Consider the following 24,270-nt stretch of genomic DNA (forward strand, 5'->3'; position numbering starts at 1 on the left):
AATCCATTTGCCAACTTTGTTTGGTCAAATTTAGCTTGCTATTGTTTTGGTGCTTGCTTGAGCCCATAAAAAGACTTCACAAGTTTGCACACTTTCTCTTCCTTACTAGAAACTACAAACCTTTTAGGTTGTTCCATGTAAATTCTTTCTCCAGGAAGAAATTTACACAGAACAACCTAAAAGGTTTACACAGTATAACCTAAAAGGTTTACACAGAACAACCTAAAAGGTTTGTAGTTCCTGGTAAATAAGAGAAAGTGTGCAGACTTGTGAGAACACTTTAAGGGATCAAGAAAGAATCGAAACAATGGCATGCTAAATTTGACCAAACAATGTTGAAAAATTCATTCAAAATTAACGAATGTGATAAGTGTGTTTATATTAAAAACTTTTAGAATCATAAAGGTATTGTTTGTGTGTATGTTGATGACATGTTAATAATGAGTTATGATATTGATGATATAAATGCTACTAAGTGTATGTTGTCAGACAAGTTCCATATGAAGGACTTAGGAGTTGATGATTTGATCTTAGCAATCATGCTTCTAAAAACTCATGAGAGACTAGCATTATCTTAATCTCATTATATAGAAAGAGTATTGGATAAGTTCAAATACTTGAATTTCAATGTTGTCAAAACTCCTATTGACTTAAGCTTTATATTTTATTATAATGAAGGTGAAAGTAACTCTCAACTGGATTATGCTAGAGTGTTTGGAAGTTTGATGTATATTATGAATTGTACACGACCAGATATAATACGTGTTATATGCAAATAGGTTCAGTTCACTACTAATCAAAATCAAACTCATTAGATGACACTAAAACGTGTTTTGGGGTATATGAAATATACACAACACTATGCTTTGCATCATGATAAATATACAGCTGTGATTGAAGAATATAGTGATGCAAATTAGATCACTTGGTAAATGAAGTAAAATCCACAAGTGGTTATGTGTTTACACATAGTGGAGGAGAAGTCTATTGGAAATCATCCAAATAGACATGTATCTCTCATTCCATAATGTAATCCAAATTTTTTACTTTAGATAAGATTGGTGAAGAGCTGAATAGATCCGGAATTTCCTAGAGGATATTCCATCTGGGACCAAACTTATGAAACCTATTTGCATACATTGCCATATTCAAACATCAATAGGTAGGGAAGAGAGCGTTATGTATAATGGGAAGTCTCGTCATACACAATGGATACATAATACCGTAAGACAACTTCTCTCTAGTGAAATTATCACAATTGACTATGTGAAGTCAAGCGATAATGTGTCAGATCCACTAACGACATGACCAGTGAGAGAGGTAGTTGAAATATTATCTAAGGGGATGGTTTAATGTCTTAGGACAAGTCAGCATGACATTACTCTATCTAGCCGACTGGAGATCTCAAGATCTATATTCAAGGAGAAAAACTAAGGTATGACTAATGCTTCAATATTGTCAATCAACTAAATTCATTCTCATGATCAAGACAATCTTCACAAACAATATTAAGACTTTAAGGCTTGTTAATGAGTTAATAAAGATTAATGATTTTGATGATTTGCAATGTTTTACAGATTTTACCAAATAATGTATCTACGAGATGACACGAATAGTAATTACCTTTGTAAGTGTGAAGTGTCAGCTGCTTCAAACAGCATTTTATGTCAAAAGTCTATTCTCTACCCACTCATGAAACCAGGATGTGTTCATTGCTGAAATGAACACAACGTAAGAATCATAAAAAGTAAAAGATTAATCGTGTGACATATGGTTTCTTAGGTATACACCAAAGCTCGACGGTTCAAATATGTCGCATCTACTGATTGACCAAGTATATCTGATATATGTTCACTACGAAAATTCCAAAGAAAGACCTACTTATCCAAATGTAATTGATCCTTTCTTGTAAAGTACACACTCGTCCGTGCATTCCTTATGATATAATCATTCCCAATTCATGTGGGGATTGTTGGGTATATAGAAAGAGTTAATGGGAAACGGAGGTAAGATGAAAACAGAGGAACCTAGAAAGTTGGGAACTTGAAAAGTCCTCTCATGTTTTAATAAAAGCATTTCTCCTTCATCGGTGGTTGAAATAAAAATAGAAGAGTTTAATTATACAAATACTTCTATTAATTGTAAAGAAGATTGTAAAGAGGGACCCCCCTTGCTCCGTCGTAGTCGTCACTCGCTCTGCTCAACTCGACTTCGGCATTGGAAAATGAACGATCCAAAAATTATTTTTTTTGAACAAAGTATTTTTTAACAACTTATTTAATTAATTAAATCAGATAAAATTTCCAAAAATATTTTAATTATTTAGTTAATTAACTGAAATGTTCTGAACAAACTCAAATCTACGCGACCCATTTTATTTAAATTCCTTACCGTTTTCTGTTGTAAATGACTGTTTAGAAATGTTGCAACTTTTAGGAACAACCATAATCGTTTGAAATGTGGCAAACTTTCATGAGAGGTCGTCTGGATTCTTGAAGGGTTGCAATCTTTCGGAACCACTTCCTCTTGCCTATAAATACATGTTATTCTTCAAATATTTTACGAACAAAAAAAATTGATTTCTTCTTCTTCTGTGCAAAAGTTTCTCAGTGAACTTTACTGTTGTTGCACCCCATGTTTTCTCAAAAAGGGTTTTGATGCACGACTTAAAAACTCTTTTGGAATTTTTGGGTTTTGAAGAGTTGTCACCTAACGAATTAAGGTGCGTTGGGGCAGCTATCTCACCTAACGAATTAAGGCAATTTAGGGCAGCTATTTAACTTAAACAAATATAGCTAAGGTCAACGAACCAGAGATCAGGTAAGGGTTTATATTACCTCGAGGGGAAGGTGTAAAGAAAATCTTGAGGTCCACAAATGTGGGTCTCGTCCATATCCCAAGCAATTTATGTGGCGGTTACAAGTAGAAAATAAGATCACTTTATTATTTATTAATTTTGACATGCTAGATATGTCATAACATAATATCAAACAATAAACATTAATTTATTAGTTAAGCATGCAAGGCTATGATATAACCTATTTTCTTTTGATTTCTTCTATTTTGCCGGATTGCAGAGCTTTGTTAGTGGCCTGCAAGGCCTTGAGGTTGATGATAGTCCTATTTTTTATGCCTTCCTCTATTCTTTCACCTAATTTTATCATTTAACTAGCATCATCCTGTTATAAAATTATGGCTCTTGGGCGCGGATGAAGTAGTCTTTCATTTGGGATTCCTGCACGAGAGGTCCGACCCTAGCCGCCTCAGACCTCCATCTTATGGCGTAATCTCTGAAGGATTCTTTAGGTTTCTTCTTCAAGTTTTGAATGTAGAACCAGTCAGGTGCATTTTCTACATATATACAAAACATGTTCATGAAGTTTGTTGTCATGTCCACCCACTCAACCCATTTCCGAGGGTCTTGCTTAAAATACCATGGTAGGGACTCCCAGAGAGACTCCTCATTAATCATTTCGTGAGTACATTCTCATCTCTCCCCACCCGTAAGACTTTGACATAGTACATTCGTTGGTGGGATTTGGGACCCTCAATGCCATTAAACATCTCAAACTTTTGAAGCTTGTATCCTTCAGGTAATTCTACATCAGGGTGCATGTACAAATTCTTGTAGCTCACTCCTCCTAACCTCTTGCTTCATTCCACATGTTGCACCCTATTGGTATATCTATCTAATTGCACCGTGTTGGACTAGATATCTAATCTCACGGTAAAAGTTTTTATCAGAATGTCCTTCTGGTAGGACTCTAATTCATGGAGGTCATGGGCTACAAGAGAGGTTTCTACATATATCGGATTGAGGTTGTTATTTCCAAGAGTATGTGAAGGGTTTGCATTAGGAGTTGTTTCCGGAAGGTTTGACTTGGTTTGCTGGTAGTAATGGTGAAAAGACATTTGGGTATTTTGAGGATGAATTAGTGGGAAGATATTTGGATGAGTGGATTCAGTTCGGGATATATTGGTTGGAGGATTGTTTGGCATGGTTTTTTAGTTTGTTTGACGAGGATTGTCTATATTTTCTTAAAACTGGTTTCCGAGAGAGAAAGACAACTTTGCCAAATCGCGCATATGTGCTACCTCTTCTTCCAAATCAAAAATCTTGCGCTCAAGTCTTATAAAAATATCACTTGGAAGTTGTCCTCCCTTAGAACTTTCTAACCTTTCATTAGTGGTGTTGTCGTCAACTATTTTACCATTGTGTTTGCAACTTGCTCTTTAAGAAGGAGGAGAAGGGGGGTCCCTTTTGACCGTGTATGTGCTAGAATGAAGGAAATATCAACCTTAGGATGGGGAAAAAAATAGGATCAATAGAAAATGATTTTAGGGGATTAGGATAATATAATAATAACAACACATTGTTTGAAATAAATGCCATAATTGCATGGGACCTCATTGAATTAAAGGTAGGCATAAGACGACAAATAAGTGATGCACAATAATTAATTCGAGTCTCTTTTGACAATTGGAGTTAACAGTTAGAGAAATAATAAAACGATTATTACATCAAACCAAACTAAAACCAGAAATAATCTAAAGGGATAGGGATAACATATGGGAAACAACATTTAAAAAAAAAACCTCAATCATGCTGGTCTCCAATGTTTGGTGCAATTTACTCTTTCATTTCCAAGTTCATGTCATAGTCATTGATTAGAAGATTATGGGCCCATCTTCTTTCCATTTCATCACCAAATCTGGGAAGGGATCCTTCACTTAAGTCCCTCTGCTCAAAATCTTCCACGATCCATACATAATACTCAGACGTGCAACAGGGTCATTGTGTTTGGACATCGATAGACATTACTCCTTCCTATCTTATGGCATCGATGTCTGTAGTTTTGGGTCCAAATTTATACCCCTATTGTCCCATATGTGAATGTAAGGGTATCATTTGGACTTTTCCGAAACTTCGGAGGACTTGAAGAGATACGTATAGTTGGAGCCCTATAAGTCCAATAAGCTCGATTAAATATAGCTCATGACCCATAACCATGACATGACCAAGACACAATCACTGCTAATTTCATCGAATTTGATCTCCAAAAAGCTCTCTTAGGTACATGAATTAATCTTCAGTTCCCACATGAGCAAGAAAATGCTTCATCCCCATGGAATGACAGAATATTGTATTTCCCATGTAACTCAAGATGTCTAACAAGTTATCTCGCTTATAAAAATGTTCAGTGGCCCATAATTGCTCCTTCAAAATATCTTTTACCATTAGCACATGCAATCAAAGCCCTTATTATATTTACAAAAATCACAGGCACTATAGTCTTCCAAGAATTTGGTCCCCCTTGAGCTAACATTTACACCACATAACCTAGATTAGTACTAATTTTTCTTTCTTTCATAGGAAAGACTAAGGAGCCCAATAGTGCGATGACGAAAGCTCTTAGAAGATATTACTGCCACTATAAATAGAACAACCAAACTCTGCATTGAAATTTTTATGCCAATTTTTTCACAAAAGCATGAGTACTAAAATTCCATCGAAATACATCGAGAATCTAGATAATATAGATTCAAATTACACCTCATCCCTAGACTTTTCAAGAGCTTCTTTTGTAATTGCCTATCTGGTATGATCATTTGGCAATATTGGTGAGGAAGGTCAATAAATCCGCTGATTTCCTCAAGTGTTGGAGTCAACTCAAAATTCTTGAATTTGATGACCAATCTTGCGATAAGTAACTAAGTAAATAGCATATTGACCTTCCTCACCAATATTGCCTTCCTCACCATTAATGTAGACAATAAATTATGAAAAGATTATCACTATGAAATATAAATGTAGGATATGATATTTATTTTTATTATTATTTTAAATAACAATAGCATATTCGATTAATAGTCCAGAAATTACTTTAAGTGGTAAATCTTGTTATTAGTCATAGCAGTAATATTAGTTGATTTATTTTTTCAAAAGTGGTAGAAAATGTGCACAACAAATTTTATTTCAATTACTGAAAATTATTCAAAGCCTATAAATAGGATTTCTAGGTGTTCGAAAAGTCAAAACATTATAACGACACCTATAGACATGATTTTCTAACTGCAAATGGCATATAAAGTATTTTTAATCCTTAGGCATGAATACTACGTGATAAGACATGCTAAAAAGTTATTGACATAAAAGAATTATTAACATCTAACCAGGTAACCTATAAAAAATTTAATTACTATATAAAATTAATAAGCACGCTGAAAAATAATATTATTCAGAAAATCACAGAATGGTGACTAATTCATTATTAATCAATTAACAAAAAATTAACATGGAAGACAAGATTTTAAGAGATCAAGATTATACGAAATTTAAGACATATTCACGATAAGTTAATAATGTGATCAAGTTATGAACATGGTTTCTCAATAATTATAGGCATGGTAATTTTATTAGCAATTTTGGATTAAATAGAACTTGATTAATGAACGAACAAGCTTAAGTTGTTGGAACATGCAAGAATTTAAAATTTTACTTAACCTTGATGTTATTAGTTAAGTCAAATGCTCATGATATTTATCCTTATTATTTAAATTCTATAGACATGATCCCTAAATGAATAAGTTTCGAAATATACGACAATAAGCACGCAATTCCTCTCCCCTTAGACGGTTCCCAAATTCATTTCATATATATATCTATCTATCTATATATATATATATATATATATATATATATATATATATATATATACACACACACTAGACGTGGAGGGTGGTACAAATATTACAAGCAAAAAAAAAGAAAAAATGAAAAATATACAGCATTTAAAATAAATAGCTTCATCCAAAATTTTCTTCTAGGCAACTCTTCAACATCTTGAACTTTAAGTTCAAAACCTGCTAGAACGGATAATGTAACACACATATATAATGGAAAAATAATTGTAACATCAATATATTCGTAACACCCAATTACTTTCATACATATATAAACAACACAACGAAATAGATAAAAAAATAATCATAGATATATTATCACACATAGAGGGAAATGATAATGAAGCTAACTTACATGATTCTTTGATGTTTCATTTTCCAACACAAAACAACATTCAAAATTATGCGAAACCAAATTTAAACTAATGAAGAGGGCTAATTAATTATGCAAAAAGTTTATCGGCAATGACGTATTTAGTAAGATTTCAATCCAAAACAACAACACATCTAGAAATAATGCTCAAAGTTTTCCCAAAATCTTCTTCATTTGGAGAGAAATGAGCAATGAGAGAACTATTTTTTTGAGAAAAAGTGAGTCAATATCAAGATGTGTAAGTGAATGAGCAAAGAAGGGAGGGTCCTATTTTATATAGCAAAGAGAGGGAAACATATAAGAGAAAGAAAAATTTCAAAGAAATCAAGTAATATACTATTTTCCTTAGTTACGAGGAGAGGAATATCAAATTTATGAAAATATTTTATTAGAATATAAAAAAGTAATATAAAAATTAGGAAGATTAATATTATTTTTCTTTAAATAATAAAGAGAAAAATTAAAATTATTTTTTACCAAATATAGAAAAGTAAGTAATCAGTCAAGTTTAATTAAGGTAGGCAAATTTAGTTTACCGTAATACAACATGTAAAATGAACAAGGAAAGAATAATTTTAGACACTTAATTGATTCAATGAATTAAATTAGACATAGAGGGAATTACATTCAGATTTAGTCATATATATATATATATATATATATATATATATATATATATATATATATATATAATGTTGCCTAAATTGTATAATATTAAACGATTAATATGTCAAAATTACCATAGGATGATGAACTAATTAATTACAAATAAACTTATTCATGTCATCAATACATTAAAACTAAAATCAAACAAGTTTCATCTATGACTCCATTCACATGTATGAGCACAAATTATTCAGAAAGACAATTAGCAAGAATGACCAATTATGTATTATTAAGACTAATTTATGCATGAGACAGAGACTTGATGATATTATATCAAAATCAAGATCTATATTGGCATTTTGTTGACCAAACTAAACAGGAATCAAGGCAAAACATGTGTACAATCTGAGATACCAAGCATGGAAACACGACATCGCACCAATTACTGGGTAAAGTGCAATACTAGTGAAATGAGATCAAATCGAACATATAAACGATAATATCTCAGACATATTAATCTCATAACAGCCAAAGATTCAACTAAAATAAAATTTAAATTAAAGTTTACTTGGACGGATCTATTGAGATCCGTATTCAAACTCGAACCTTGCCGAAGAAAGAAAGAATGGAGACATGAGGGTCTTTCTGGTTGGAGCCATTTCTAGCAGGTGTTGCTCATACATTGTCACTACTCCTTGTCTGAGCACTAGAGTTGCTAGTTTTCGCCAGAGAAGACAGGAAAAGAGAGGGAGCGAAGGGGAATTAGAGAGGGGAGGAAGAGATGGACGGAGGTGCTTCACTGACCTCTGAGAGAGAGAGGAGTCGAGGCAGCGCTGACCACCGCTACTTCTGTCCTTCGTTGTGCGCTGCTTCCAGTGATTGAGGCTCGTCAGTGGTCCTTGGTGTTCTTGTCTTTCGCCGCCTATAGTAGCTAGAAAAAGAGGGATGGAGAGAGGGTGAGAGGGGAAGATAATAACGAGAGGACAAGCGGAAAAGAGTGCCCACTGTCGATTGTCGTCAACCAGTGGCATGTTGCTTCACCGTAAAAGAAGTAAAGGGGGCAGGGTGGCGCTTTGGAAAGATGAAGAGGAAGATGATCAGTGAATTAATTTAGGTTTTGGTCTTTTTGTCTTCAATTAGTTTATAAACTGGGAGATTTTGCCCCAATCGTTGATTTCAAAATAGATGGAGGGCCAAGATTAAATAAAGAGATCAATGGTTAGGATTACTAGATGGGTGGGGTTTTCTAATTTTGATTTAAAAATTGGCCAAAATTGAAATTACATTGGCTAGAATTGAAATGATTGAATGATTATAATTGGAATGAAATTGAAATTGAATAGGCTAGAATTAGAATGAATTAGAACAAAATAGGCTATAATTTAAAGGATTTAGAGGAAATATATAGGAATTCCATCAAATTAAAATACTACCAATATAATAATATATCTTATAATTAAAGTTACTTAAATTTATGAACATTTGAATAACATAATCATTTCGCATTTATTTTAATTTTTTAATAATATCTACGATAATTTTGTAAAGCAAACATACTCAAATATAAAAAATTTATGTAAAATCGACTAAAATTTGAAACTTATAATAAATTTTAAAATGTGTATTTACTCTAATAGAATTCCTAAAAATGGTTAAAGATTGGTTAAAATTGGGTGTCAACAACTCTCGTTGAGTGATTCGCTGACACCAATGTTTTGGATATCAATACACTACTGATTAAGATCATTCTATCTTGTGAGGACATATTCAAAAATTAAACCTTAGATACGAGAGGGGAATGATTTCCTTAAGGAGACACTGTGCATTAAGTGGGCTTGATCTTCATCTTGTTCTGTTTTTCCAGATTCTGGTATGGGTTACAAATTTAAGTTTGTGAATTAATTTTTGTTCTTCTATTATTCTGTTCTTAAATGGTTTATCAAATTTTGGTAACTTCATGTTTCGGCAAAGTTTGCTAGAATCTGCAAAATTATTTAAACAAAAATTGCTATGAATCTTAAGGAAATTATTTGTTTTTGTATAATTTGTGTTTCTGGCGAATATAAAACCTTCATGGTTTTATACTTGTAATAATTTTACAGTTTAAGTTATTTCTTACTGAGCCATCTATATCAATTTTTTTCTGTTACAAATTCCTAAATGGCAAATAATAATCTGATGGTCGTTGTTGCTGCACCAACCCGAATTGTTGTACCAACAATAGAGAAACTAGGAATATTATCTGATGTGTTTCAAAGTATGGCAACAATGGGTCTTTTTCTAGATTATCACTCTTGGTCTACAGATATTTACCAACGAAGAAAATCCATTGCCTACTACTAATATGTCAGACAGAGAAAGGTTCACGATTATTGAAGCATGGAAACAAGCAAACTTCCTATGTAAATGCTTTAGAGGATGATTTATATAAGTTGTATAGTGTAATAACAACTTTGAAAGAGTTGTAGGATGCACTTGAAAATAAAATTATGTAACATTTCGTAAGTTAAATTAACTAGGACTAATCTATGAAACCAAGAACACTCATTTTTTGAAATAAGTAGGGAAATCTTGAAAAAATTCATCTTTCAAAAGTGACTTTAATCATTTTCAAATGGTCATAACTTCAATATCAAGAGGAGATTGGATGAGTTCTTTATATTATTGGAAATCCCTTGCGAAGATCTTTCCAACGCCGCTAAGTTTGCGAAATCTGAGGTTGTATGAGGGAGATATGCCTTCTGGAAATTGGGTTGTGGAGTTGACGAAAATTAAATCCGGAATTTACTAAGGACAAAGTTATCTTTTCACCATAGTATTTCCGAATTAATTTTAAGGTTATATTAGGGGTAAAACCGAATCCGAAATAAGTTTTGGAAAAACCTAGAACGCTTAGGGTTTGGGAGAAGAATGAAAAAGAAGACGAGAAAAGAGGAGAAAGGAGAAGAAGAAGCAAAAACACCAAGAAACGTTGCGTGGATTTCGTCCGGGGTGATACCTTTAAGGTATGTGTATCTTTTGTATGGGGTTACTTAGCTCTCACACCAAGCTATTCAATTCAACAAATTTATAGGCTATTTCATGTTAGAAATTAATATCTTAAAAAAAATTTGATTTCACGTTGATTGGATTGTTGACTGCCATTGTTGGTTTGATTATTGTTTATTCGACTTATTTTATGGTGAATTCAGTATCTTTGTTAGTACTAAGGGTTGCCCACGTATAGTGAAAGAACTGGGAAGTTTTTCAGAGTTTGGAGATGGAAAAGAGTTGAAAAATTCATTCGACGCACTAAGGTAGGGGCAGGCGCGGCGGGCCTGCAGTATGAAATTGGCCTAAGTCAACCAGGGCTAGCGTGGTGTGCCGCCTATGCACCCAAACTAGGCCTTACTCAACTGAGTTTGGCGTGGCGTGCCACCAGTACGCCCAATTTGGAATTTTTCATCTAGTTTTTGTAGTTTACCCTTTTATGTCTTTCCAATGTACATTAACATCTTCCAATGATTCTAACTACATTAAATGATATCGAAATAACTAGAAATCACCCAAGGAACTCAAACCGAAACCTTGAATCCATAAATCAATCAAGGGAAGCCAAGATCAAAGTTAAAGAAGTTATGAGTCAAGTTTAAAAGCTACGAAGCAAGTCAAAGTGAGTTCTTAAAGTCTTGAAAGAGTCTTAAACATTAATTTTATATATTACTTAAGGCTCAAGTTACAAGTCGAGCAAGGAGAAAAGAGTTGAGCTCATTTCTCAAAAGCTATAAGGGGACTAAGTATTCCCTAAGGGTTTATAAATGTTTCACATTTAAGTTAAAACGAAACAAAGAGTTCCAAAAGAGTTTCGAACTAAAAGGGGAACATTGATTCCAAAAAGGAGCTTTTCAAAAGCTAAAGGGTTCAGTAAATTATCTAGACCAAAAGGAAGGAAGTTTTATTAAAAGTATGAGCTAAAGTATGTTTTGGGAGTAGTATTGAGCCGCGATATAGGGAAAATAGTTCATGTTAAATCAAGTCTCCATGTAGCAATGACGCCATCATGGGAATGATGGATCATACTTTTTATATGATCACGTAAGTTTATCTAGTGGAACTACTAATCTAAGTAAGGTCTTGTACCGATGGAAAGGAATACGATAGTTCTGGCATTGTGGGAAAGATGTTGTATCACCACTTAGGCTCATAGTGGCAGTTGTCGGTTAGAGAAACTCCCACATAAATTGTATTACATTCATATACAAATAATGTTATATATATATATATATATATATATATATATATCATATCATGATGCAGATGTAGGTAACCAGGATCAGTATGCAGCGATTCATTAATCCAAATTGAGCTCCAGTGTCAGTGATGATCCTCATTGCATTCCGGATGACATCTATTTCATTTACTTTAGTAGTTTAGTTTTAGTATGTTATGGGGGTTGTACCACATCCATCTCCGTCAGTTTAGAGGCTTCATAGACAAGGTCGTAGTTTAGTTTAAGTCTCATTTATTTTATACTTTGTATATTTAAGTCATCTTAAAATGATTCTTTAAATTATGTGTCTGAGATGAGTAAGTCTTTCGCAGAGTTAAGAATTTCAGTTCAAGGGTTCTCTTAGGGGGCAAAAATGGTCTTCGAGTGCCAGTATCGTCAGGGTGTAGGCTTGGTGCGTGACAAACTTGGTATCACAACATAGAGTTCAAGAGTTCTAGGGAATTAGTCATCGGTATTGAAGCACACCACATCTTTGATTAGGAGGCTACAACATTTAAGAATGTTTCACTTATTTCATATTCTTTTCTTAAAATAGAGTTTATCGATAAAACTCTCTCTCTCTAATTTGTGCTTACACGTATTTTAAGATTTAACATTCCTCCACAATGAGAAGTCAGAGGTCGACCAGCCCATATAAAAGTTGAGGAAAATGTGGTACAAATGCACCGGATGTGCAACCCCAAGGAGAGGTTACAAATGACTAATTTCGGGAATCTGTCCAGATTAAGTCATGTAGTAACCAATCAAGTCGGGCAACAGAAGCTCGATGACAAGGCGTTGACACCTCGAGTGTTTATGAATTCTTGAGAATGAATCCTCCTAGTTTCATTGGTTCAAGCACTACTGAGGATCCGGAAAACTTTGTGGAAGAGTTGAAGAAAGTGTTTGAGGTAATGCATGTGGTTGATACTGAGAAGGTTGAATTAGCCGCATATCAACTAAAGTGTGTGACTAGAACCTTGTTTGATCAATGGATGGATGGGAGAGTTGAGGGTACACCACATCCAAGTTGGGCTTGTTTAGAAGAAGCCTTCTTAGGGAGGTTCTTTCCCCGAGAATTGAAGGAAGCAAAAATATGGGAGTTCCTCACTTTGAAATAGGAATTTATGATTGTTCATAAGTATGGGTTAAAGTTCACTCAACATTCTCACCATGCCCTGGAAATGGTGAAGGACATGAGGAGCAGAATGAGCTTGTTTGTTACCGCATTAGGTAGTGCTTCAGGCAAAAAAGTTAGGGCTACAATGTGGATTAGTGATATGGACATATCCAGGATTATGGTCTATGTGCAAAAAGTTGAAGAGGAGAAGCTGAGGGACCTAGAATAATACAAAAACAAGAAAGCAAAGACTGGGAATAAGATTGAGCAGAAGAAAGACAGCTCAAGTCAACCACAATTTCAAATATCAAAGGGGCATGCCCCATCATCTTTTAGTGCACCTACGCCCAGAAACGGAGGTGAGTATAATGGAAAGAATTCACATCACTTCAATGCTAGACCAGCGCAACCCCAAGGTAGTTTGGTAAAAGGAGGTAGTAGAATTTTTGCATATGATAAATGTGATAGAACCCGCCCTTGTAGATGTCGTAATGGCCAGACAGGTTGTTTCAAGTGTAGTAAAGAGGGTCACTTCAGGAGAGAGTTCCCCAAGAATAAGCAAGGTGGTGGAAATTTAGGAAATAGAGCTCATTCTTCAGCAGCTGCTCCACCAGACGGGGCTGCACCTAGGAGAGCTACTTCTGGTACTAGTAGAGGAACAAATCGCTTGTATTCTCTCAATCATCGCCAACAACAAGACAACTCTCCACATGTTGTCACGGGTATGATCAAAGTCTTTGATTTTTATGTTTATGCTTTGATAGACCCAAAATAATTTTATCTTTTGTAAACCCTTATGTTTCAAATCAGTTTGATATTCTTTTCGAAAAACTTTGTGAACCTTTTTGTGTTCCTACACCTGTTGGGGAGTTTGTTCTGGTGGAAAGAATTTATCATGATTTTCCTATTTCAATCAATCACAAGAGCACCATGGCTGATTTAATAGAGTTAGACATGCTGGATTTTGATGTCATTCTAGGTCCGAAACGGATCCATGCATGTTATGCATCAATAGATTGCAAAACATGAGTTGTCAAGTTTTAGATTCCTAATGAGCTAGTCATAGAGTGGACTAGTAGTTCAACAGTGACTAAGGGTTGTTTCATTTTGTATCTTAAAGCAAGGAAGTTAATTTCTAAGGGGTGTATCTATAGCTTAGTCTGAGTTAATGACGCAAGTTTAGAGGTACCTTCCCTTCAGTCAGTGCCTATAGTCAGTGAGTTTCCAGAAGTCTTTCCTGATAATCTTCTCGGAGTCCCTCCCGAAAGAGAGAGAAACTTTAGCATAGACATTATCCCATATACTATTCCTATCTCTATTGAGCAATACATAATGGAACCAACAGAGTTAAAAGATCTAAGATAACAAATAAAGGATTTTTTAGATAAAGTCTTCATTCGACCAAGTGTCTCATTGGGGCGCTTCAGTCTTGTTTGTTAGGAAAAAGGATGGGTCCCCTAGGATGTGTATTTACTACCTACAATTGAATATACCGTCAATAATAAATATCCTTCCCAAGGATAGATGATCTCTTCGATCAACTTCAGTGTGCTTCTTGCTTTTCCAAGATTGACCTCATATAAGGCTATCATAAGTTGAAAGTAAGGGAATGTGATATTCCAAAGACAACTTTTAAAATAAGGTATGGGCACTAAGAATTTTTGGTTATGTACTTTGGTTTGACAAATGCACCTCCAATGTTCATGGATCTTATAAACAGAGTCTTCAAACCTTATTTAGATCAGTTTGTCATCGTCTTCGTGTATAAGATACTGATTTATGCATGGAATGGAGAAGATCATGCTAGTCACCTAAGGATTGCTCTTCAGACTTTGAGAGATAAATAGATATATTTCATGTTCTCCAAGTGTGAGTTTTGTCTTAAGTCTGTGGTATTCTTAGATCACATTGTTTCTGGTGAAGGGATAAAAGTTGACAATCAGAAGATTGAAGCAGTTCATAGTTTGCCTAGACACATATCTCCAACAGATATAAAGAGTTTCTTGGGTGTGGCAGGCTATTATTGGAGATTTGTTGAAGTATTCTCATCTATATCATATCGTATGACCAAGTTAACTTAGAAAACAGTCAGGATTCAATGGTCTAAAGCTAGTGATAAAAGCTTTCAGGGATTGAAAAAGAGATTGACTACCGCACCAGTTTTGGCCTTACTAGAGGGTACTCAAGGTTTTTTGGTGTATTGTGATGCATCGAGAGTTGGATTGGGTTGTGTGTTGATGCAGAATAACAAGGTTATAGCTTATTCTTCCAGACAGTTAAAGATTCATCAGCAGAATTATCAAACTCATGACTTAGAATTGGTTGCAGTAGTGTTTTTGCTTCAAAGATATGGTGTTACTACTTATATGGTGTTCATGTTGATGTATTCACTAATCACAAGAGCCTCCAATATGTGTTCACTCAGAATGAACTTAACCTCAGACAAAGAAGGTAGGTGGAATTACAAAAGGATTATGATATGAGTGTTTTTACCACCCAGGTAAGGCTAATGTGGTTGTTGATGCCTTAAGTAGTTTGTTCATGGGAAGTATTTCCCATATTGAAGAAGAAAAGAGAAGTTAGCTAAAGGTGTGCACAGACTCGCAGGTTTGGTAGTCACACTCCTGGATTCCACAAAAGGAGTCATAGTAGTGACCAATGGGGCTGAGTCATCATTAGTGACAGAAGTGAAAGAGTAGCAAAACCAAGACCCTATTTTTCTTGATTTAAAGGATAATGTCCATAACCAAAGAGTATTGACTTTTGAACAAGAGGAAGATGGTGTGCTAAAGTACCAATGCAGATTATGTGTAACTAAGATGGATGGACTCCAAGAGAGGATCTTGGAGAAGGCTTATAGCTCCAGATATTTCATTCATCCGTGTTCCACCAAGATGTCCCGCTATTTGAGAGAGGTATATTAGTGGGAAGGCATGAAGAAAGATTTTTTTGAGTTTGTTGTCAAGTGCCCAAATTGCCAACAAGTAATGGTAGAGCACCAAATGCCTTGAGGTTTAGCTCATAATAAAGAAATTATGGAATAGAAGTTGGAGATGATTAATATGGACTTCATCATAGGATTTCCAAGGTCTCGAAGGCAACACGATTCTATTTGGATAATTGTCGATGGAGTGACAAAGTCAGCCCATTTCTTGCCAGTAAAGACTACTTATTCTGCTAAGAAATATTCTAAGTTATACCTTCAAGAAGTTGTAAGACTTCATGAAGTTCCGATCTCCATTATTTCATATAGAGGAGCAAAATATACTGCTCAGTTCTGGAAATCTTTCCAAAAAGTTTAGGGTTCAAAGTGAATTTGTGTACTGCTTTTCCTCCTCAGATAGATGGACAAGCAAAGCGTACTATCCAAACCTTCGAAAAATTTTTGATATCTTGTGTGATCTACATCAAGTGAAATTTGGATGATCATATACCTCTTATTGAGTTCACTTATAACAATAGTTACCATTCGAGCATCTAAATGGCTCCATATGAAGCTCTTTATGGAGAAGATGTTGATCTCCTATTGGGTGGTTCGAAGTTGGCGAAGCATGGTTGACAGACACCATATAGTTAACCAAGCTATGGAGAAGGTGAAAGTGATCCAAAAAAGGTTAATGACGGCACAGAGTCGCAAAAAGTTCTATACAAATGTTAGGAGAAGACCTTTAGAATTTGAGGTAAATGATTGGGTGTATCTTAACGTTTCACCCAAGGAAGGAGTTATGGGGTTTGGTAATAAGGGGAACTTAGTCCCCGGTATATTGGACCTTATAAAATCTCCAAGAGAGTGGAAAATATGGCTTATGAGTTGGAGTTAACCCAAGAGTTAGCACTAGTTCATCCGGTGTTTCATATTTCCATGTTGAAGAAGTGATTGGGAGATCCTTCATTGATAATTCCAACAGAGAATTTGGGGAGTAAGGATAAATTATCATATGAAGAAATTCCATTTCAAATTTTGGATCATAAAGTTCGTAAGTTAAGGTTGTAGGAAGCTGCTTAGGTCCTTTGAAGGAACCAATTCGTTGAAGAAGCGACTTGGGAAGCTTAGGATGACATGAAGAAGAGATATCCACATCTTTTTGAATCCGGAGAAACTGCAAATCAAGGTATAAAACTCTCTTCTTTGAAATTTATAAGGCTACGCATAAGCATGCTATTACTTGCTTTTGTTTGTTGAGTGTTGAAATGATGTTACTACCCTTAGCTTAGTGAAAGAATTCTCATTCGAGGACGAATCTTCCCAAGTGGGAGATATTGTGACATCTTGTAACTTGAATTAACTAGGACTAAGCTAAGAAACCAAGAATAATCATTTTTGGAACTAAGTAGGGAAATTTGCAAAATTTATAGCTTTCAAAAGTGAGTTTTGGCTATTTTTAAACAACCATAAATTCTAGATCATAAGTGCAACAATGGTCTTCAATCGGAAATCCAACCCAGAATGTAGGATCAAGGCGTGACAAAATAAGATAGAAGATGCATGCTTGAAAAAGTTTGTGGTCGCAAAGCTTTTACATTATAAAATGACAGATTTCAAAAATTGGACAAACAAGTGTAGAAACTTCAACTTATTCTCCATGATCTAATTGCTAAGGACATGGTAGTTAATGAAGAGTTTCAACTGCATGCAATGATTGAGAAGTTACCTCTTTCATGGAAGGACTTTTAGAATTATCTAAAGCACAAATGTAAGGAAATGAAGCTTGAAGATCTTGTGATTCCTCTCGAAATTGAGCAAGCTACTAAGACCATCGAAAATAACTCTCATTACAGTTTGACAATAATTAGAGTTAATACTGTTGAAGAAGCTCCTATCAAAGGCAAGAAGAAAACGAAGTCCAACATACAAAAGTCAGAACAAGCGAATAAGAATTTCAAGGGAAACTATTACAATTATGGTAAGGTTGGTCATAAGTCTATTACTTCCATGCTCCAAGAAATGATAAATATAACGATAAAGGAAAAAGTCAAGAAAATATTATGGAAGAGATGGAAGATGCAGATGACCTCTTTGCAATGATGTCAGAGTGCAACTTAGTTGGAAATCTCAAGGAGTGTTTTCTCGATACATGTGCCACTCGACAGATTTGGTCTATGAAAGAAGCCTTTGCAACGTACACTCTTTCAGAATTTGGTGAAGATTTATTCATAGGGAACAAAGCAACAACAAGGACTCCAAGAACTCGAAAAGTAATGTTGAAAATGACATCATTCAAGGTGTTGACTTTGAACAATGTTCTACACGTTCCTACTATTAGGAAGATTTTTATTTTTGGTGTGCTCCTCGTTAAGAACGGGTTTAAGTGTTTCCTAGTTAGTGACAAAGTTGTACCAAGTAAGAATGAGATGTTCTTATGAAAGGTTGTAATAGTAAGTTAACCATTAAGAACATCTTATTCTTACTTATTACAATTTCTTCACTAACTAGGACACACTTAAAAGATCTTTATACTCCTTGTTTTGACTATATACGAAAAATCCACAAGGCGCACGATTTCATGGATAGTTTCATTCGAGATTATGATTGTCACATCCAGGTTTACCCCCTAGATATAAACGGTGTAATCGCCCTCTTGACGACTAAGACTAGTCTCTTAGCTTACATCATCACATTCATAAGTCGAATTTAACGGAAAATTTAAAACTTTTATTACTTCTACTTGGAGGTTTACATAGACCTCTACATACACATAATATATATCGAGTATATATAGACCTTTCGTATAGTAGCCCAACAAGATTCATGACCAACACCCTACTTCACACAATATGACATTTAGATATACGTTTCATCTTACTTTAACAATATAGACTAATATATATCCATAAATGAATTAACCATCATGTAGTATCAACAATATGCAAGCCCTTCATATAAATATCATATATAATCATAAACATCAACATATATAAGAACATCCTCATAAGAATTCCCTCAAGACTAACTAGTGCAATGCGTAGGTAGACTTTCATACCCCTACCTAGAAAAAGCTAGACCCCTTAGGTTGTCCTAGTCAGAGTTCAATCCTTTGATTAATTTTACCTTTTGGAAACATATTTCTCTAACCTAAATAGACCACATGAGCTAGTGTGAAATCCGCAGTCATATAATGTTACACCGAAAGAAGGCAGACTACTTGCCAAGGTAGTACCAAAATATAAAACATAGCAATTACGTGGATCCACTAGCTACTATTCCTATAGGGAAAACATAGTTCAAGAAATAGGAGATATAGTTGTGAAACTCTTTATGCTCCATGCATTGTAGTCTCCAATCTCAAGAGTACTTTAGTGCTCCTACCTTCCCTATGTGGGAAGGGACACTCCTCAATCTAGTTCACTTGGTGCTAAGCTAGAGTCCCTTTTTGAAATGTCTTTAATCCTTTAATTATCAATCAAATATTAGTTTAGGTCATAGGTTCTACCCCTTGTATAATCATCATTAGAAATATCTCAATAAGAATTGTATGAGTATAAGTCCTTTCATTACAATTCATATAAGTGAGGTTTAGCACATTAGCATTTCATATCATAATAAGGCACATTGATAGCCATCACCATACTTATACCATATACACCTTAATCAACCTAAACATTGTCAAGACATTTCAATTTAACATCAAACCACCCTATCAATCCTAATAAAAGTCTTACTCCAATATAACATCATTACTCAATTATATATTGGAAATAAAGAATAGGTATCATTAGACTTACTAAGTCTCCTTCATAGTTCATCATTTAGGCCTTACCATAAACCCTCAATTAAATCTAATTTATATGTTCAACATCATAATTCAATAATCAACATGATAACAATACTAGAAGAGTCACTAGACCATAATTCAATACTAAATAAAAGCTTAAAACAAGATACTTAGGCCAATTTTCATAACCTAGATCACTTTTCAAGAACAAGTATCAAAGGAAACAATTTATCTTAATTTTTTCATGATTGGGGTAAAAACATCATCTATTAGTGATTTAACCTATAATCAAGTAAATTGAATCAATCACAACCCATTTCACATAAAGATCAAACCTAGGGTTAAGGGTTAAGGATCATACTCTTCAATTTAGACCAAACCATCACAAATTATCACAATTAAGTTAAACTAAATGTTAATATTTTCATTATATCTTGAAGAAACCACAAAAAATTCAGTTCTTAACATCAAATTCGTAATTGAGTGAAACCCACTTGAAAACCCAACTTCTAGAAATATTTTGAAGGAGCCCTTTGAGGAAAGAAGTATCAAAGGTGTATTAGATCCCATACCTTAATGTTTGATGAAGATTTGATGGTGAAATATTCTTTTTTCATACCCCAAAATCTCCTCCTATCTTGTCTTCAATGGTGTCTTCCAAATAAAGAGAGAAAGAAGAGAGAAGGAAAAATTTATTTTGTGAGTTGTATTTAGACTAATGAGGGTTGGGGTCTTTGTATGGGGACTTAATTAACATAATTAGACTTTTTTAAACCCCTAATTAACCACCCCATAACAAATTAAATAAAAATAACTTAAAATGTGCATGAAACATTGACCCTCTCAAATGGAACCCCATTGATAGGTCGTCTGTGAATCGACGACTTGGCCCCCTTCCTTCCTGCACACTCGTCCTTTCAACCAGAGACTTGTGCAGGTGAGGGATCCAACGAAATGTATAAATATTGTTCGATGGTTGGTATCGACGCCCTGTTGATCAACACATGCCCCGTTGTTTGTGTTTCGTTGGTGTACACTACCCAGGCAGTGTTGCCTCTTACATGATAGCGTCCTCCTCAAGGGCCCTTGGTTGGTCCTTGGGGAGTCGTACTCGTACATTTCAACTACAAATCACCTTAAACACTTGTTATACACCTTTCCACCTAATTTCATGAATTTCCAACTCCTAAAAGCTAGTCAAAATAGGCTAAGGCACGCTACTACCCCTTAGACCTAGTTTGCGAATGTCATGGAAGTTCTTGGACATTTTGGTTCCTAAACTTCCTGACCTATATTCATTAAAATAGGTATTAGAACAGTGTTTGGACTCCACGGCACCTATGTAAGGCTTTAATACTAGTCTTAACTTTTTGAATGTTACATTATCCCCTCCTTAGGAATATTCATCCCCGAATGACACTAAAATTCTTTTGAAGGAAGGAATATACTCAAGACTAGAAGCCTAGCCAATCAACAATATCAAAACAACATAAATCATATAATTTCAACAAGGAAAAATTCAAAACTTCAATTACCACACATAAGGCTCAAACACTTCATTATGAGGCATTTCCTTCTCACAACACACATGAGCTCAACATGCATTACATGAGTCAATTAGCACAAAGTTAAACTTGTTAACATGCTATATATTATTTTGTAAAGGCTTACCATATAAAAATACACAACATAACTCAAACAAACCAAAAGGCAAAAATTTCAAGTTTTGGGCACCAACTCACTATAACTCATTGTAATGCAACCCAAAAATATACTTTTTTGCAAGATTTCACCAAAAATCATGAAACTTCAATTTCTAGTCATGTTTATATTATTAAAAATAATGACTAACCTTAATTATGAAATAGATGAGGGTAACGGGACTTCATGTCGGCCTCGGCCTCCCATGTTGCACACTCAACTAGGTGGTTTTTCCATAACACTTTTATAGAAACCACCTCTTTATTTCTTAACTTCATGACTTCCCTATCAAGAATTTGAACCGAAACTTCCTTAGAAGAGAGGTTATCCTTAACACCAAGAACCTCAATAGGAGCAATAGACTCGGGATCAACAATACACTTTTTCAGCATGGAAACATAGAAAACCTAATGAACCGAAGCCAATTCACTAGGATGTTTCAATTCATAGGAAACCCTACCAACTCTTTGCAAAATTTCATAGGGACCCACATAACGAGGAATCATCATGCCTTTCTTGCCAAATCTAACCATCCCCTTCATAGGTGAAATTTTCAAATACACCTTATCACCTTCTTCAAACTCCAAATCCCTTGTCCTATGGTCGGCATAAAACTTTTGCCGACTATAGGCCGTTTGCAACCGGTTCCTTATGATATGAACTTTCACCAAAGTCTTATAAACCAAATCGTGACCAAGAAGTGAAGGTTATACTACTTCAAACTATTCAATATGCGACCTGCATCTCCTACCATACAAGGCTTCATAGGGAGCCATGGAAATGGATGAATGAAAACTAATATTATAAGCAAACTCCACCAAAGGCAAATGTTTATCCCAAATTTACTTTGAAATAAATGATACAATCCCTAAGAATATCATCAAGGGTTTGAATAGTATGTTCCACTTGACCATCCGTTCGGAGATGAAAAGCGGTACTCAACTTCACCTTAGTACCCAAACCTTTTTGGAATGACCTCCTAAACCTAGATGTGAATTGTGCACCCCGATCCGGTATGATGGATAATGGAATACCATGGCAACAAACAATCTCATATATGAATATCCTAGCATAATCTTCTGCAGAATAAGCATACTTGATGAGAATAAAGCGAGCGGACTTGGTTAACCTATCTACAACCACCCATATAGAGTCATATGACTTTTGAGTCCGAAGTAAACCCACTACAAAATCCATATTGATGTCTTCCCACTTCCAAGTAGGAACTTGGATTGCTTGTAGTAAGCCACCCGGTTTAAGATATTCGACTTTTACTTGTTGGCAATTCGGACACTTAGCACAAACTCCGCTATGTTCTTCTTCATTCCTTCCCACCAATATACTTCCCTAAGGTCATGGACCATTTTTGTCAATGCTGGATGAATGGAGTATCGGGAACCATGGGCTTCCTCAAGGATCTGGTTCCTGAACTCATCTACCTTGGAAACACATAATCTCCCTTGGCACCTTAAAATACCATCCCCTCTAGGAAAATGCCTCATTGAGCTTGCCGAGGACCGTTTCCTTAAAGTCCATCAATGATTTATCAAGGTGTTGTTTGGACTTCACCTCAACTACCAATGATGACTCAGAGTTATTATGCACCATGAAACCACCATTTGAAGAATCTTCCAACCTCACCCAACCTAGCCAACCTATGAACATCCCTCACTAGGTCATTCTTGACTTCATCAATGTGAGATACACTACCCATAGTCATACGACGTAGGGCATCTGCAACCACATTAGCCTTGCGGGGATGATAGTGGAGACTCATATTATAATATTTCAACAATTCTAACCACCTTCTTTGTCGGAGATTCAAATCCTTTTGGTTAAACACATACTGGAGAACCTTATGGTCGGTAAACACATCAACATGAACACCATACAAGTAAGGCCTCCATATTTTCAAGCTAAACACCACGGCCTCTAACTAAGGTCATGAGTTGGATACTTTCTCTCATGTACCTTAAGTTTCCTAGAAGCATAGGCTATCACCTTCCTATGTTTAATAAGCACACACCCCAAACCCACACAGGATGCACCACAATACATAACGAAACCCTCTCTGCCCTCCAGTAAGGTCAACACTGGAGCGAAATTAAGCCTGTCCTTTAACATTATAAAACTTCTCTCATATGCCTCTGACCACTCAAATTTCTTACACTTTTGGGTAAAAGTAATCAAGGGAGATTCAATAGATGCAAAACCTTCCACAAACTTCCGATAATAACACGCTAGACCCAAGAAACTCCTAATGTCGATTGGAGTCAATGGTCTAGGCCAATTTTTCAACGCCTCCATTTTCCTTGAGTGTACCTCAACTCCTTCACTAGTGATGATATGCCCAAGAATTGCCACCGTCCTTAACAAAAACTCACACTTACTATACTTATAAAACAATTGATGTTCCTTAAGTACTTGAAACACTACCATCAAATGGTTCATGTGATCACCCTTGTTTATTGAATATACCAAGATGTCATCAATTAAGACAATGACAAATGAATCTAGGTAATTTCAAAACACTCTATTAATTAGGTCAATAAATGTCGTCGGAGCATTAATGAGACTAAAATACATTACTAAGAACTCATAATGACCATATCTAGTCCAGAATGTTGTCTTTGGTATATCTTCACCTCTCACCCTAAGTTGGTGATACCCCGAGCTCAAGTTAATATTAGAAAAGTAGCTCACCCCTTTGGGTTGATAAAAAAAGTAGTCAATCCGAGAGAGAGGATACTTGTTCTTGATTGTAACCTTATTGAGTTAGAGATAATCAATACTCATTCTTAAAGACCCATCCTGTTTCTTCACA

At 35.1% G+C, this 24,270-nt stretch overlaps 1 protein-coding gene and 1 long non-coding RNA gene across 2 annotated transcripts; one reads left to right on the plus strand and one right to left on the minus strand.

Annotated features, from left to right (window-relative positions):
- Nucleotides 1-4,444: 4,444 nt before the first annotated feature.
- Nucleotides 4,445-8,785, minus strand: LOC112941074 (uncharacterized). Its single transcript, XR_011219992.1, has 2 exons — nt 8,270-8,785; nt 4,445-6,864 (listed from the first exon to the last, which is right to left on the minus strand). It is a non-coding gene; the product is annotated as an uncharacterized lncRNA (long non-coding RNA).
- A 3,957-nt stretch (nt 8,786-12,742) lies between these two features.
- On the plus strand, nt 12,743-15,113 carry LOC101268650 (uncharacterized). The gene is made up of 3 exons (XM_004234250.1): nt 12,743-12,975; nt 13,516-13,754; nt 14,935-15,113. Exons 1-3 carry the CDS (start codon nt 12,743-12,745, stop codon nt 15,111-15,113), a joined length of 651 nt encoding a protein of 216 aa, XP_004234298.1.
- The last annotated feature ends 9,157 nt before the right edge of the window (nt 15,114-24,270 follow it).

Source organism: Solanum lycopersicum, chromosome 3 (assembly GCF_036512215.1).
Source record: "Solanum lycopersicum chromosome 3, SLM_r2.1".
NCBI lineage: Eukaryota > Viridiplantae > Streptophyta > Magnoliopsida > Solanales > Solanaceae > Solanum > Solanum lycopersicum.

Excerpts from the sequence above, each read along its gene's own strand:
- LOC101268650 (XM_004234250.1), top strand. The coding sequence starts at position 12,743 with ATGAATCCTCCTAGTTTCATTGGTTCAAGCACTACTGAGGATCCGGAA. Across the intron at positions 12,976-13,515 it reads GAAGAAGCCTTCTTAGGGAG|ATGTCGTAATGGCCAGACAG; the intron begins GTTCTTTCCCCG and ends CCGCCCTTGTAG. Across the intron at positions 13,755-14,934 it reads CTCTCCACATGTTGTCACGG|ATCACATTGTTTCTGGTGAA; the intron begins GTATGATCAAAG and ends TGGTATTCTTAG.